Consider the following 16,837-nt stretch of genomic DNA (forward strand, 5'->3'; position numbering starts at 1 on the left):
GTACAGAGTTTCCATATACTCATATCCAGTCTCCCTATTATTAACCTCTTATATTGTACAGTACTTTTTCAAAAATAATTTACCAATATTAATACATCACCTAAAGTCCATGCTTTATTCAAATGTCTTTAGTTTTTACCTAATGTCATTTTTCCGTTTCATGCTCCCATTCAGGAAACCACATTACATTTGGGTCTCACGCGTCTGTAGGCTTCCCTTGCCCGTGACAGTTTCTGATTTTCCTTGTTTTGGATGGCCTTGACTGTTTTAATTAGTACTGATAAAAATTAAACTGCTCAAGTTGGTTTCTTTTGGTATTTGATGGACTAGTAGTGTTTGCTGCGTTTAAGTGGCTTCTCCCACTTGCTTTTGTTGTGTTTTTTAGTCAAGAAGCTTATTTTTCTAATATACTTCTCTAGATTTTATTTTCTGGACCCTTCTATAATGAGGGAGATAAAATTAGAGAGTCTGGGTTGCCCCAAAGTTTTTTGTCTCTTTCTTCTACTTTTGTTTCCCTAAACCTAGAACCTCTTTCTTTAGACTGACATATACACAAAGCCCCATCTATTGTTGTTCTGTCTGTCTCATTTTTGTGCCTTTCTGTAGAATATAAATTCTGTAAATTTTTCAAGTATGTTCTGTCAGGAAAATGGGGCATACCTGACTGCTCCCTTGCAGTTACTCACCTACTAAAATTTGGAATATTTTGCATTCATCTCCCTTAATTTCTCCTCTTAAATGTGCCCAATTTCCTTGTAACCAAATGGTACAGTCATCCTAATCTTCCAGGTATTTTTACTCAGTGATTCTTACAAATGATTCTCTCTCTTCATCTTTAAGAAGGAATCTTCTTTCAAGTAATTAGGCTTAAGTTCAACACTTTTTCCTTTATATCTGACTCTCCTGGCCTTTAAGATCTCGTTTTCCTCTTCCTACTCGCCTAGTCTGACAGCTAAGATATCAACTTTTCTAATAAGCAACTCCCTTTTTTCAGCTTACTTAGCCAGTCTTCCTTCATTTTAAATGATTCCAGTTGCTTTTTCATTGCCTGGAAAAAAACCTGATTTTCAGAGTTAAAAGATACAACTTCTTTTAATTGCCTTCTTAGACTGTGGGTTTACAACAACTTAACTCTGAGCTATACCTTTATCTTATCCCAAGAGGATAACATATTCTGTGCATTAAAAGGGCCTCCATCCATTCTTAGTTATTCATTCATAAAAATCTACCATACTTCCCTGGGAAAACCCATAATTTGGGTCTGTGAAATCAGGATCTACAGCAAAAGTTTATTCAGTTAACAAATCTCAAGCCAACTGGAGCCACATAACTTGTTCTTTGCAAACTTTTCTTTCTTGGCGTTGAAGACTGGTGACATGACGTAAAAATGAAGAGAAGAGGAGTCAGTGGGGCTAGCACTGCCTACACCATCCCGGCACAAACAGGACAAAGCAAGAACCTCACTGACATGCCATAAAACAGGCAACATTCAGCTGCCTTGCACTTTAAAAGCAAGAAATATTGTTACTCCTTCCAAGGTCAAAAAAGGACTAATGTCAACTTGCCTTCACCTGAAATACCAGGCTACACTGTGCCTATGCATTTCAAGGTCTTGCCATCACAGTCTTACCTAAAGGCATCTATATCCAGAAATGCGGAGGTCACCTGTGTAGCTAGAGTTTGTCTAAGACACAGGCACTTGCAGTCTTGCCTGGATAAAAACTGTCACTTTCTTGGGACAAAGTTATTATATGCTTCAGTGACCCATCAAAGTCAAAATCCCACCTGGCCAATTTACTAAAGCCTGAGGCCTAACACCTCCCACCCAGGGTGAATGAGCTAAAAACCAATAATAAAATTGTAAAAAGCAGCCATATGGCGTGCTATAGAGAGTTACCACCTACTGAAGTCAAAAAACCATGATTCCCACCTCTACTAATGCCCAGTAAGTGAAGCCCAAAGCCACCCTCTTGGATCATTTAGGGTCTTGCTTTTGAACGATGCCTCTACCTCCAGAATTCTTTCTTCTCAACTTCTTCTCCCTACCTATTGTCAAAGTATCTGGTCAACTGTACAAAACTCAGGTATTTGCACATTTCATATATAACAATTTCCCCCCACCACCCGTTGAAGTTCACAACTAACTGAAAGCTGATCAGAAAGTCAGAGGATGGAGATACTCCCTTTATTACTGAGGAAACTGTTGGGGTAAAGCTTACCTCTGTAGCCACAGTGCATTCCTAATACTGCACCCCACAGTTAGGCTGTCTACCCTACATTAGGGAGAAAAACAGAATAGTTCACCTAATAAAAAAACACTGGGTTTGTAAGGCATGCCATTATTTTATGTACCACTGAGAAATGTACCCTATCATTTAGACTAGGACCTATCATTTATCATAAGATATATTTATTCAGAGATGCTAAGGTCTTAAAAAATGTGTCTTAGAATTGAAGAAATATGAGCAGGCAGATCCCACACAGACTAAGGAGAAGCAGTTACTCTGCACCTGCTCTTTTCATTCTCCTGCAGGATGTCAGCATGATGGCTGACTCCTCCTCTGGGGAGCAGTGCGGAAGGGCAGAGAGGCCAGGCAGCACTATCCTAATTCTTGAGTGCCTGGAAATATGAAACAAGGAGAAAGGAGCTTCCCTCAGGCAACCAAACATGAAGGTTCTATTTTCTTTTTTTTTTTTTTTAAGATTTATTTATTTAAAAGGGTCAGCAGGGGGAGGGGCAAAGAGAGAAGGAGACAAGCGGACTCCCCATTGAGTGGGGAGCCCAACGTGGGGCTCCATCCCAGGACCCCGAAGTCATGACCTGAGCTGAAATCGAATTGGAGGCTTAACTAACTGAGCCACCCCGGTGCCCCCAAGGTTCTATTTTAAAGAATTTGCAATAGTAGAAAAGATAATACCAAAAGTCATCTCTAAAATCCTAATATGGAAAAAACTTTTTCTTCATAATAGGTAAGATCTAGAGGGAAAACATCTAAGTATAAAATGAATGCTTATTTTGAAGAATTGGGAGGTGTATAACTATGTGGAAATTTCAATTTTAAGAACATAATGAAAGCATAGTAACCATTTTGGAACTATCATTTGCAATTTCCAAACATTGAACCAACATTATATACAATCAGTGGAAACCGGATCAGGAACTTGATTTTACCAGAACAACACAATTTCACGTTTGGTCTAGTAAGTTTAATCAATCTCAACTCTTCCTGAATGGTCTCATAGTCGCTTTCCCTTTAAATCAGAGATATTAAAGTTTTAGTCTCTATGGCAAGAACAGACCATTAATATTCTTCTTTATATTGACTAAAAGCATGCTTGTGCAGCATCATGGATAAAGGGACATTGGGGAGCCTGGTGAAAATGACCACCAAAAGCAAATTAATAACTGAATGATCATGCTCAAAGGCCTCAGAAGTATTATATAAAGGCGGTATTTCATGGTCGTTAAGCGCATCATCTGCGGAGTCCAAGAGACCTGAGCTCTCATATTGACCCCACTACTTACTAACTGGCAAACTACTCAACCTCCCTTTACTTTCTTCGTCTATACAAAGGAATAATAATTCCTTCCTCTCAGGGTTATATGAATTATGAGGCAATGTATGTATACCACTACTGTAGAATCTGATCCACAAAATATGGTCAAAAATAGAAGTTCTTATTTTTTACTTTGGGAGAATACACAATACAGATATAGTTCCCACATAAGATGAAGACTGCTTTACCACTGGAGGAGCCATTAGTGCAGCTAAATAGTTACCTCAAGTCCTCTGCCTTGGGATCACCATCACAATCACGGGGTAGCATTGTCTCTCCAGCCCCCTTGTGGTTGCTGGGATTAGTTCTGCCCAGTGAGCTATAAATAGAATTTATGCACGTCTCTCCCCAGAGCGAGCATTAAGTGTCAATCCGAGACCCTCTAGATCTTCCTTTTTCTTTCCCCAAATTGGCAATGTTCTACATAATAGTTGCTCCATCAGCATGGGTCCCAGAATAAACACAATGTAAAACAGAGCTCCCAGTCAACCCTAAATCAACGTGTAGCCTGAGTGTTGTTTTAAACCCATGAGATTTGGGGATTATTATTACCACTGCATAATTTAGTCAATCCTAATGAATATAATTAATCTCATCTCTAAGAAGCACATGTTTTTATAATTACATTATCACAATATCAACTTTTAAATGTCCTATATCATCTTTTTATGGTTATAATCAAGCAGGTAGCTGGCAATACTATTGAAGCTCATTCATTCAACAAAGTTCCAGGCACTGCACCGGATTCCAGATAAAGAACACTGAACAAGTAGACATGGTATCTTTCTTCACAGTTTACTGTGAAGTTGATGGGGTCATGGGGGCAGGAGAAGATCATGGTTATCTTTTAAGTAGGTTCCACATCCAGTGTGGAGCCAAACTTGGGGCTTGAACCCATGATCCTGAGATCAAGATCTGAGCAGAGATCAAGAGTCAGAGGTTTAATCAACTGAGTCACCCAGGAGCCTGGAAATCATGGACACTAACCAAAAAAATGTTCATAAGATTTTGGCTTGATTAGTTAACTTTAGATCATGCAGCAATCTATTGTGACCATGTTCCTAATCATCATATTCACAATAAGTTTATAATCCCATTGATTTCCAAGGTATCTGAAACTCTCAGTAATGGTATCACTCCTTAAAACTGAAATGTACCTGGGAGAAGTCATCATTACCTTAACAAGGGTTAAGGTAGGGATGAGTCCATTTCATAATTCTTATACATTACAAAGCTATTAAAGATTAAAGCCCTATGGAAAAAAATAAACTCAGCATACAGAACTTGGAGGGGGAATGATGGTAAGGCCCTAAGAAACAACCTCTACATAGAAAGCCCATAAGCTTCGAGTGGTTTGTGGTGGGGATGGTTGTGGCAGAGAAGCATCATCCAGGGGATGGAGACTAACGAGAGGCAGGTAAGATATTGGCTACACACTGGATTAAAAATCAGTTCACTTGATTGAAGTTCTGGCCACGTTATTCATTTCCTGTATGACCTAGAATAAGTCACCACACTTTTCTTAGCCTTAGAAGCCTCATCTAGAAAATGTGGATGGCAGGATTTTTTTTTTAACTCCAACGGTTGTGGTAAAAACTACAAGTGAAAGCATTTTGAAAACCCAAAGTGTTATTCAAAGGAAAAATGTTAATAATAAAAATATGGAGAGACTGAGGAAGTCTTCAGGGACTTTACAGATTTATCACAGCTATTTTTTTAAAGATTTCATTTATTCTTTTTTGAGAGATGGAGAGCAAGAGAGAGCACAAACAGGCAGAAGGGCAGAGGCAGAGGGAGAAGCAGGCTGCCCGCTGAGCAGGGAGCCCAATGTGGGGCTCGATCCCAGGACCCTGGGATCATGACCTGAACCAAAGGCAGATGCTTAACCTATTGAGCCACCCAGGTGCCCCATCACAGCTATTTCTGCGAGAGGGAACGTAATGGAGCAGATCAGCAGTTCTTATTCTGTAATAACGTGACAAGACTTTTGAACGTTTTACCTTGCCTGAATGTTTTACTTTCTATGTAAACTAGCCAGTAGACAAGGTGCTCCGAGAGTAAAGTCACTCTTACATGCATTCCAATATCCTCCTTCAGTGGAAGAGAAAGGAATTGAGTTACAGCCCACAACAGAAATCAGAAGAGTTTTAGATACTCCTTAGAGAATGACAACCAGCTGGAACATCACCTGACAGGAGTCCTGGGCAGAAAAAAAGTTTGAGAAGTGTTGGCCTAACTGAATTCATAGCGAGCCTTTCATTTTTCTAATTCAGCAATTTTCTGATCTATATGTGTTCCTCAAACATCAGTTTAGGAAACCATGCCCTTGGACTCCAGATACACAAAATCCCCTTTATTAGTGGAGGAGTGAATTCGGGAACAATTCACTTGCACTGAAAAAAAAAAAAGAAAGAAAGAAAGGATTTGCACTTTCTTCTCTGCAAACCTGAGGTAAAGAACAACCAATTCTCATGACATTCTAACCATTCCAACTAATAAGAGCACATTTATTCCCCAACTTTTAGAATCAAAATAACTATGCTTTAGGAAAAACAATGAATCATCAAAGTAAAGATTTGTGACTAACACATAATTTTAATAAACATTTCCCCGAGAACTTTAATCCAACCCTTCTTTTCAGTCTGAGATGTTCTAATTCGAGCAGTATGGAATTGTTAAAATTTGCATATGCTACTACTAATTTGACACTACATCTAATTGAATTATCATGCCCTCAATGACTGAAGCTCCACCAGCACATTAAACCAAAGAAGAGAAACAACTGCCCAGTTCAGGTTTTGACCAATTGCTAAGATAACTCAAGCAAAACATGTTTTGCCTGACCTAAAAAAGGAAAAAAAAAATCCAACTTTCCTGAAATCTTGAATTTATTTTATTAAATTCTGGCCTAGAAATAACAGCATATCTGAACATCTCACATTTACATTTATGTGGTTATCTCCACCAAGAATCTTCCCTCCAGGAAGTTGCCCTCCCACCAGATCAGGCAAAAAATAAATAAATAAATAAATTCTTTATTATCCAAGACCTTGGTTTTCCTTAGGGAAAAGGATTCCTTATAGATACATGGCCTTTTACGTTAAAAAGTGGATTCATTCATGAACCTGAAGAATTTCTTAAATATTGCTCAAACATATGAAAGTTTAAAGGAGGAAATGCTCTTTGGGACAAAAAGTTTTTTGTTTGTTTGCCTGCTTTTATTTTGTTTTGTTTTGTTTTTTTAAAGATTTATTTATTTATTTATTTATTTGACAGAGACAGCCAGCGAGAGAGGGAACACAAGCAGGGGGAGTGGGAGAGGAAGAAGCAGGCTCCTAGCGGAGGAGCCCAGTGTGGGACTGGATCCCAGAACACTGGGATCATGCCCTGAGCCGAAGGCAGATGCTTAACGACTGCACTACCCAGGTGCCACTGCCTGCTTTTGTTTTTAATGAAAAGAACATTTCCAAAGTAGCAAGATAAAATAAATTTAAAAAGTAGAATATTGTGAATTAGAGTAAAATAACCTGAAATACAATATGGAGAGCTTGTGACATCTCCCACAGTCATAAGGAATATGGTTGGAACATTCCTAAAAATAAAGCTCCATATTGATCAAAAACATGTTTCTGGCTATATGCTTCCCTAAACCAAGAGCTATATTGAGCTAATCTATCTTGCACACCCAGCATATAGCACATTGCCTGGCACGGAGTAGGCCCTCAATAAATATTTATTAGTAAATGAATCTCCAAAACAGAACCACTAGAGGTATCTCACTGTGCAACATTTATGCTTCAGGACTCAACACTTAATTTTTTTTTACATACTTAAAATGCATTTAATATTTACTGAGCATTCTCCCAAACAGCTCTAAAGGCAAAATTGTGTTTGGAATACCTGTCAATATAAGTAGTTTGCATGGTGACTTAGGGTTTCTTCAAAAAGACACATACTTTGAGGCCCTAAGAACCTTAAATGATACATACTACTTTCACATAAAGAATGAGCCAGCTGTTACTGTAATTAAGAACAGGTACTATAGTTGACCTTGACCTGAAAGGGTCATTTGGTCACAGCTTATATAAGACGAAGAGTGACTGCCTCAATAGGCAACTACAAACATTTTTCTTTACATGGAAGCTCTATTCTTGTTCCCTTTCTAGTCAAAAATTTAATGACGGGCTGGAATGCTATCTTTAGTATAGAAAAGGTTTAAGAGGGAAACACTGAGATTACTCCCTAAGTCAGATGCTGTTGGCTGACTGACCCAATTGCCAATCCCACTCACCCTCTTTCTTGATGCTCACACTAAAGAGGGCTGACAAATTTAATTACACACTTTGCCAACATAATTTGTAGCTACAGACAGTGAAATGAACAGGTCTAGACAGTCTGACGTAAATGATATTATGGTGTGTGGTGACGAGAAATATTGTGCATTCTCGATACACAGGGCAAACACAACTCACACTGCTGCTTTCTCCTGCCTCCTGAGTGAGTGATGTGATAGCTGGAGCAGGAGCAGCAGTATGGCAACATGAAGAAAAAGACAGAGATGCTTAGTCTTGATATATGAAAATAAACCAACTGAAAACCACTGTTGTATAAGCCATAGTTAGCAGGACTATGTATCATTTGCAACCCAAGAGCACTTCTACCTAAAGCTCTTCCTCACACATGTGTGCTTCCAAGTTTCATCTTGAAATGGAGCCCTTATGGAACTGCAGGCTCTTACCTTAGTAATTATACTCAAAGCTCATTCGAGCCCAGGATGTTTATCATGAGCAGCAACATACAGTCATTCTTCCTAAAAGGCCTCTTTTATCTATTCCATCATGTTGTATATTTAGTGATTTGTTAACATTTCTGCTCACCATTATCAGAAGAGAAACTTCAGGCCCCATCCTATCACTTCAGTATGCTAGGTACTTGGGACTCTTGATTTCCGCTCAAGTTGTGATCTCAGGGTCTGGAGATGGAGCCTCGCCTCTGGCTCAGCACTCAGTTCAGTGTCTGCTTGTCCCTCTCCCTCTGCTCCTCCTCCTGCTCTCCTCACTCCCTCTCTCTCAAACACATACATACATAAAATCTTTTTTAAAAAGAAAAACTAAAACAGTTTTCTTGTTATAAAAATACAGAACTGAGACACAACCCTCAGATCTTCTGAGGAAGATCTTCCAACCATTTAATCTTCTGTTCATCAGATGCCTGTGGAGCTCAATAAAATGTCAGGCAGTTTTAGGCACTTGAGATCAAAAAGGGTTAGCACAAACTCCCACTCCCCTCAAAAAGTGGGTGAACCAGATTAATAGTTAATGAACAAGATTAACTATTTAAAACTCCTCCTACATAGAAATTTGGGAACAAAAGCTATATACACAACTCAGTTTACTCAACTATAAAAACATAAGTCAATATGATCTTTTAATCTTTAAAGGTTAATTCATTCACTCAAAAAATATCTACTGATCAAGTTTTGTACTCCCAGCCCCCACACCTATGCATACACACATCGCTTCCACAAGTACCAGGATATAATGATAAACATAATAACCATAGTGCCTACCCTTATGAGACTTCCAGTCTGATGAGGAAGACAAACAAATATTTCAAATTCTTGTGACGAGTATTTTCAAAGGCTGTACTATTTTTATTTACATTTCTTCTCATTAACATTTAATGATTGAAAATCTTAAAATCTTTTTATCTCTGGGTGACAGATATTTTAATATTGAACATTCAGGCTTAGAACCAACCTTAATCAGCTATTAATTTTACAATATACAGGACAAAAATCAAACACATAGTAAATATGCAAGGACTACTTTTTTTCTTTGTGAGAATCAGGGAAAATATGCAAAAGAATCCAAGGTACTGATGAGAACATTTATACACCTAATAAGTGAGGCTCATAAAGCACACACAAAAAAATTATTTTTTTCTCACCACTGCTTGGGCAAATCTTGCCTATGGGGCTTTTCTTCTCTCCTCTTGGATTTATTTCAAGGCTGGTACCTTGCCTTTCAGATTGTTCCCAGATAAAAATTCCTCCCTTTGCATTAGTACAAAACAAAGCAAACTCACGTTGATGGAATGGGGATTTGATGCAGAGGGATAACCAAAATTCCGAAGTCCATCTGAGTTAGAAGCTTTCCCTTCCTCCATCTGGGGAAGCCAGTAGGGGAGGCCAGCAATGGAACCTGGAAGGGCTCTTCTCTCCGTTCAACCAGCTTCTCATCCTCCCTCCATGGCAAGCAGGAGATGGAGCTTTTATCCCTCTGATTTGAAGAAGTCTGAGATAGAAGGTAGGAGGGGACAAGAAGAGTCCCATCTGACCAGTAGTGATCTGGCCTTGCTTTTTCCATGCTTAGCAGGTGTTCAAAGTTGACTTTTCTAAGCCCAATTTAATCAGTTCTTTGAAGACCCCCAGGCTCTGGGGAATCTCCCATTTCAGAATCTGACCTGATTCTAGTGAGGCTTTCACAACTGGATACTTATAAACTACCAGAGGCCCCTGGTTGTTTGCACTTCACCTTCCAGCTTCTCCCAGTCAGCACCTCCTTCCCCCTCCCCACCCCAAGATGGATTAATCACAAAGTGGCAACCTCCCATGAGGCTGATGCAGCCTTGCATAGGAACACTGGATGAGTCCTAGCTGCCTCTGTGCAGAGCACAACCTACACAGTTGCATTACCACAGCCCTGTGCCCCCCACAGCCTGCCTACTGGGGATTCAAAGTTTCTCCTCCAAGCCCTTCTGGTTAGGATCTAAGAAAACACCTCTCCTGCTCTGTGCTCACTCTCCCCACATACAGTGCATAGAGAACCAACCCCTGATACTCATTCTAGGTGGGAGTGCAATTACCCATCAAATTCTGCCTTCTTTTCTTTGGGCCCCCTGGGAGACAAATCTACATACAGACCCTTGCAATTTATTTTTTTCTGCTGTGAAATACAAAGCAGTTTACTACATCAACCTAATTCCAGGGAAGACAGCAATGGTTTCCCTATAGCAGCAGCACCCTGCTTACAGGTTGAAGTGAGGGGAAGCACATACTCCCAATCCTCTACCTGCATATTTAGAGCACACCAAAAACGTTCTAAACTCTAATTTCCTAACCTCTCTCAGAAACTTGGACTTCAACTCTCCCATAGAACCCCATAGTACGTATGTTTTAAAGATACTGCACTCATGGGGCACTAAGGTGGCTCAGTCCATTAAGCGTCTGGCTCTTGATTTCAGCTCAGGTCATGATCTCAGAGTTCTGAGTTGGAGCCCCACATAGGGCTCTGCATTCAGTGGGGAGTCTGCTTAATATTCTCTCTCCCTCTGCCCCTCACCCCCACACACTCTCTCACTCTGTCAAATAAATAAATAAATATATTTTTAAAAAAAGATTCTCTACTCACATGCTGCACAGGTGGTCTGGCAACTCTTGCTTGGGAATGTAGAGTACTTGGCACCTCTTGCCTTGTACCTTCCATCGAAATTAAGACGAGTATTTTCATTTTTATATTGTGTAACAGTAATTAGAATCAGAATTCACAGATATTCCAAGGGGCAAACATATTTTAAAAAGAAGTTGAAAACATGAAAACTGAAAAGAGAGAAACCCACACTGGAGGCTTAGGTATAAGCAAATTAAATATAAATTTTAGTATTTTACGTGTATATTATATATTTACAGAGACATATGTATTAGGGTTCCAGAATTGATTGGTCCTATGCTGGAAAAAGAGTTAGATGTTCCATGGCAGATGGAGCAAGGAAAGGCTGAAACAAGAGTTTTCAGCCAGACGATTAGACGGTGTAGGTAGCCATATAATTTAATGTCCAAACCTGACACTTTTGAAAAATAAACTGAGCTTTGAGAATACAACCGGACAATAGATGTAAATCAGAACTGTCCCAGACAAACTGGACACCTGATCACTTTATACCTAATGATCGACACAACTGCACTCTGAGGACTGACTGGTGCTTAGAAACCAGCAATGAAACTGATTTCTGAATTGAGCCAATGGACTGGCTTCAAAGGGAATGCTAATGAGAGTGAACTCTGGACCAGAATGAAAATATGGAAGGCATTTTATTTGTAATTAATGATGACAGCACATCAACTCCCAATGCTATTCCTGAATGAAAGGTGGTATACTGAACAGGCCATATTAAAAAGGCATTATACCAGAAGGCAGGGCATTAACTATAAAGTGTCCTAAGAAGAAATATCATGATTAATCATTCAAATAAATATAGATGGATTAGTAAAAATGAATCAAAGTAATATAAAATATGAATGAGAAAGAGTGATCTACATGTCTAAATGGGTGCTTGTCTTGAAAAGACTAGATAACAATAAACATGCTATACCAGAAATCCTTAAAAACGGGGACTAGAATTGTTTACAAACAGATCCCAGTTAGAATACTTGAGGGAGGGTGGGAGAAAGGGAAAGGTCATTTCCTAATTTACATGCCTTTTAGCCAGAGGTTGTTATTTAGTTCTTTCCCTTGAGGCTTTTAAAAGGAACTTGAAAACATGCACGTGCGTGTGGACACAAACACACATGCACACACTAACAAACATTAAAAGTTAAAGCCATGTTCTCAGTGATAAATTTAAATTAAATTAAAAAGGAAGAATTAAAGCACAAGACTAATTGCCTTGAATTAAATATTGTATATGGTGCCACACTGAAAATACCACTGATTGGCTGTAAACTAAAGACTTAGTCATAGCTAATACTTGCATACTGCCTAAATGGTACTTATTAATCCTCAAAATAACTCTGAGATGAGCAATCATTATTCCCATTTTATAGATGAACAAACCAAGCTAAAGTGATGTTAAGAACCTTGCTGAAAGTCACACAGCTAGGAAAGGATGGCAATTAAGGATTCAAATTCAGGTAATATGTTTTCACCAGACTAAAAAGCCCTTATGTTCATCATTTCTGTGTGTATAGGGCAGGGTGCAAGAGAAAAGTGTCCCATGAAGCCAGATCTGAGAACAGATTAGTAATTTGCTTCAGTATTTCTGGCTTCTTACATCACCAACCCTAGTATGTTAAGTAGCCTACATGTGGCTACAAACATGCAGGGCAGCCTATACACCGGTGTTTTCTTTTGTGCAAACACAGCTACCTTTGTTTTTAATGAATGAAAACATCAGATCTCTTCTACTTCTCCCTTATCTCAGCTGATTCTGATAGTCTCCGAAAGGCAAAAAAGGTATCTTGTGGAACATTCTGGAAGAAACCAAAAGCTGCCAACATGGCTTCATGCATCTCTGAAGCATTTCAGTGAATAGATCCTTATGCTCTCCTTTGTCTTGTCACTGCTCCTTAATGTACACTTGTCTATTGGACAGACACTGAAAATTCTCTCTTAACAAAAGTCTAATGTGTTTTTAGTACACATTAGGTAATAGCAATGAAATACAAAGGAAGAATAATTTTGCTGTTATTTTGTCACTGCTGTTGCATTCCAGAAAGAATGGTTTTGGAAGAGGAACTTCTAGCATTTTTAGAGTTTCACTATTTAATAACATTTTAATTTTTAATATATTCGAGCTTCTAGTTTTAGTGGTGTTCACAATGGAATATATAAGTGCACGTGTCTTCTAAATGTTGTTGGCTCTCTGAAAGAATTAGTAGTAAAATTATTTCTGTAGTTTAAATGTTCTGACTAGGTTACAAAAGCAGGCTGTTGTTAAACAACTTAACATTAAATATTAAAGAATAAATGTAGCATTGAAGCATTAAGTTTAATTTTCTCCGGCTCCATATAACTCAGTCCTTGTTTAACACAAAGTTAGTATATCGGGGTGAAAAAAATTAAAGGCCATGAAGTTTCTATTCTGAAATTAAACACAATGTGTTTCTAAACATAGAAAGATGCCTGGAATTTTACCTTTAGGATTGTATCTGTAGCTCGGAGCCTATTATAGCTATTTCTGTGTGCCTTTTTCTCTTTTGTGCCTACGTCACCGATTTAAGGTTTTCATTTATTTATTTAATTTCAAGAAGAAAGAAGAGGTTCTGTAGAGAGCAGTGCTTGTATGTGCCAACCCCAAGTAGGGCTAGAGAAGGACTAACGTGGAGGTGGAGGGGGAGGTCGCTGCAAGGGGGGGTGTGTGGCAGCATAGGAGGATAAGAAGCAAGGTAATCCAGCACTCCCCTCTAATCTTATTCCACCTAAGAAATTTAGGAGAATGCGAAAAAGCAGTAGCCCAGCATTCTAGAGGGGGCGTGGTTTCCCTCCAGGGGCTGTCCAATCGCATTCCTTCAGAGGGAGCTATCCCGAGAAGATTGATGGGGGTTGCTAGGAAACAGGAGCGTCTCCCTCCCGCCTGACCCAGAGATTGTTCTGCACAAGCCCTCTCCAGGGGCTCGCAATGTGCAGTTGAGCGGTGTGTGGGGCAGAGAGGCACACCGAGCTCTCAGGCTCATTCTCTCCCGCTCTCCCTTTCTCCTCCAGCATGCTGTCAACCCGTTGCACGGGGATCGCTGGAGAGTTCTGCCACCGCTGTTAGTCCCTCCTCTCCCGAAGGCAAGAGCTCGAGCAGAGCTTCAAAGTTGGAGCCGCAGATCTTCCAGCCGCCCCACGCCCCTTCACCCCACCCCTCCGAAATTCACCCACCCTTGCCTGGCCTGCCTAAGGATTTCCAACAGAGTGAGGCGAAGCCGCTAGCAAAACCGCCCTGGCTCTCGTATAATAATCCTCTCGTCTAGGTACCCTGGCTCACTGAAGACTCTGCAGATACACCCCTATTAAGGGGGAGGGAAGGGGGAGGGGGAAAGGGAAAAGGAGAACGAGAGAGGGTGGAAAGGAGAAAGAGAAGGAGAAGGAGAGAATGCCAGAAGGTCCGTGTCTCTGCGAGAGTCCTAATTAGATGCGACGGTTTGAGCCTGGCCAAGGTGAAGGAAAGTTGCTTTCCGCGCCTGGGAAGTGGGTTTGCCTGTAAAGCCGAGAGGGACTCTGCTGGGAAGTGCTCTCCTCCCCTCCACCGAAGACCACTGGGTCTCCCCTTTTCCCAACCCCCTCCCTTTCTTCCCCTCCCACCCTCCCTTTTCCCACTCCCCACTGACTCGGAGGCCTGGATGCTCTGCCACCGGGCAGTGGTCCAGCGCGCAGCCGGGAGGGGGCGGGAGCAGGGGGCACTGTGACAGAAAGCGGCGCGCACAAGTTGGCCATTTCGGGGGCAAAGTAAGTTCTTCCTTGGATTTGGAAAGGACAAAGCCAGCAAGCTACCTCTTTTGTGTCGGATGAGGAGGACCAACCATGAGCCAGAGCCCGGGTGCAGGCTCAGCCGCCGCCGCCGCCGCTGCCACCGCGGTCAGCTCCAGTCCCTGCCAGGAGTTGTCGCTGAGAGGTAAGCGGCCCAGAGGAGGACGTGTCCCTCTGGAGGGCGCCCGGTGGGGGCGCGGAGGCTCGGTTGCCGCGTGGGGCAGGCTCAGCCGGGAAAGTTGAGGCAGAAACCAGACCAGTCCCTACAGTTCTGCCGGGGGTGGGGCGGGAGGGGGAGAGGCGATGTGGGTGTGCGTAAGTGAGAGTTTGTGTGTGTGTGTGCGCGCACGTCTGTGTCTCCGGGAGGGAGGCAGATTTCAGGGCACAGACCTGCGACCGGGGTGCAGGGTGCAAGAGGTGGAGGGACGAACTAGCGCTCACAGACCCCCCCAGAGAGACCAGTCTCGTCAGCCAACCACCTCTAGCTTGCTCTGGGCTTAGGATTCGTTTCTATTCGGGGGCTCCTTAGGCTTTGTGCACAGGAAACCTTGCGATGACTGGCTGCCACACTGGCGGTTTCGTGTGGGTGTGGAGGTTGCCAGGCGAGGTGGGCAGCGGTCAGCGGGACCTGGTCCGTGTTGCAGTCGGGATACGCTCTGCAGCCGAAAGCGGCCAGTGGTTCGCTCTCCTACCAGCACGCTTGGAAAGGAGCCCTAACTCGATGCCCTTTGCTCTTTTTGGCTTGAGCGAAAAATCGAAAAGCCAGACTGGGAGCGTATCTCTTCATCGATCTTGTTCCATTTTCTTATCTGACAGTGAGGTAACTCAGAGAGGGCGGGAGATTCGCCATCCAGAAATAGACTAGGTAATACATCCAATAAGCTTGTTTCTTACGGATTTCATTTAGATTTCCTTCTAGTTCCTTCCCCGGGTTAACAAACGTGGAGGACTCCCTAAGATACAACACTTTTCGATAGATATCTTAAGGGGACATCCCCCTGCCTTTCAAGTATTTTAAAGCATTGTAAATTCTGATTAGGAATAAAACTGTACACTCTTAATGATCTGTGGTCAAGTGCTCAGTTAATTTGCTGATAAAAATATGTCTACTGTTAATGAATAGTGGTGCGTTTGAGGAAAATATAAAGACAGTTACTTCTCAGGTATATGCAGAGTTGAGGTTAATGAGAGTTGAGGGCAGTGAGTTAAGGATCTCAGCAATAGTTCATTACTTTGAGTTTCTCTACTTAATTTTATTTGTGCTTCCTACTCTTAGCACTGTACAGTAGAGCTGTATTGTGTTTCTTTGGGAAAAAAATTAAGCATCGACCTGGGGAGAAACATTATTCATTTACCTAAATCTAAGTCTGCTTTGGTTTGGTTTATCTGATCACATATTTTAAGGCTGCTACCGGAACTCTGTTTATGTAAATATATTTAATAGGGGCATAAAACACCTCAGTTCCTATTACACTAAACTCCCGAAGATTATACAGTTCCTATGCAAAGGTGTTTAGGACACTCTATTAGTTGATTCTGTAGTGCTAAGCATCTTTCTTCTCAAAACAGCCCAATAGAATTTGTATAGATTCTAAAAAGCTATTGCACACTGGACCTTAGTAAAGTGATATTTTTCCCTTTCACAATGGCATTGTCTTGGATTTACAAAGATTTTTCACGCCTGTAGGTTTTAGCTGTCCATTCTTTCAGGTTCTGATCACCCAGCAGGAGTTCATGGATATTTTGGATAGACATGCCCTAAGGCTGTCTTGATTTATATTCAGAGTGACACAGGTGTTCAGGTTGGAAATTGAGGAAAAGAAGTCTTGAAACTTATGTTTTCACAAATAAAACGATGAAAATTCCAGAATGTCTTCATTCATTGGCTAAAAAGAGGGATAAGTGTTAAGAAAATCTCTTAGTATTTTTATGTGCCCACTGACTCCCACAAAAAAAATCTAGGTATAAAACTTCTTGTTCTGTGAGCCAGATCATTGACAATGAAATGTGAAACCTAACTCATAAAAAATTATGCCAACACAAGGAAG

General features: G+C 41.0%; 2 protein-coding genes across 2 annotated transcripts in view; one reads left to right on the forward strand and one right to left on the reverse strand.

The window, feature by feature from the left end:
- Positions 1-14,756, reverse strand: part of LOC105241932 (Y-box-binding protein 1-like) — a 94,695-nt gene extending 79,939 nt beyond the window's left edge. Inside the window, 1 exon segment of the mRNA XM_034642042.1 lies at positions 14,651-14,756. Coding sequence (XP_034497933.1) covers positions 14,651-14,756 — 106 coding nt within the window.
- Positions 13,879-16,837, forward strand: part of GRM3 (glutamate metabotropic receptor 3) — a 207,602-nt gene continuing 204,643 nt past the window's right edge. The window contains exon 1 of the mRNA XM_034667203.1: positions 13,879-14,934. The gene's annotated coding sequence lies outside the window, so the exon portion shown is untranslated. The remainder of the gene's footprint in view (positions 14,935-16,837) is intronic.

Source organism: Ailuropoda melanoleuca, chromosome 1, assembly GCF_002007445.2.
Source record: "Ailuropoda melanoleuca isolate Jingjing chromosome 1, ASM200744v2, whole genome shotgun sequence".
In the NCBI taxonomy this organism is placed as follows: domain Eukaryota; kingdom Metazoa; phylum Chordata; class Mammalia; order Carnivora; family Ursidae; genus Ailuropoda; species Ailuropoda melanoleuca.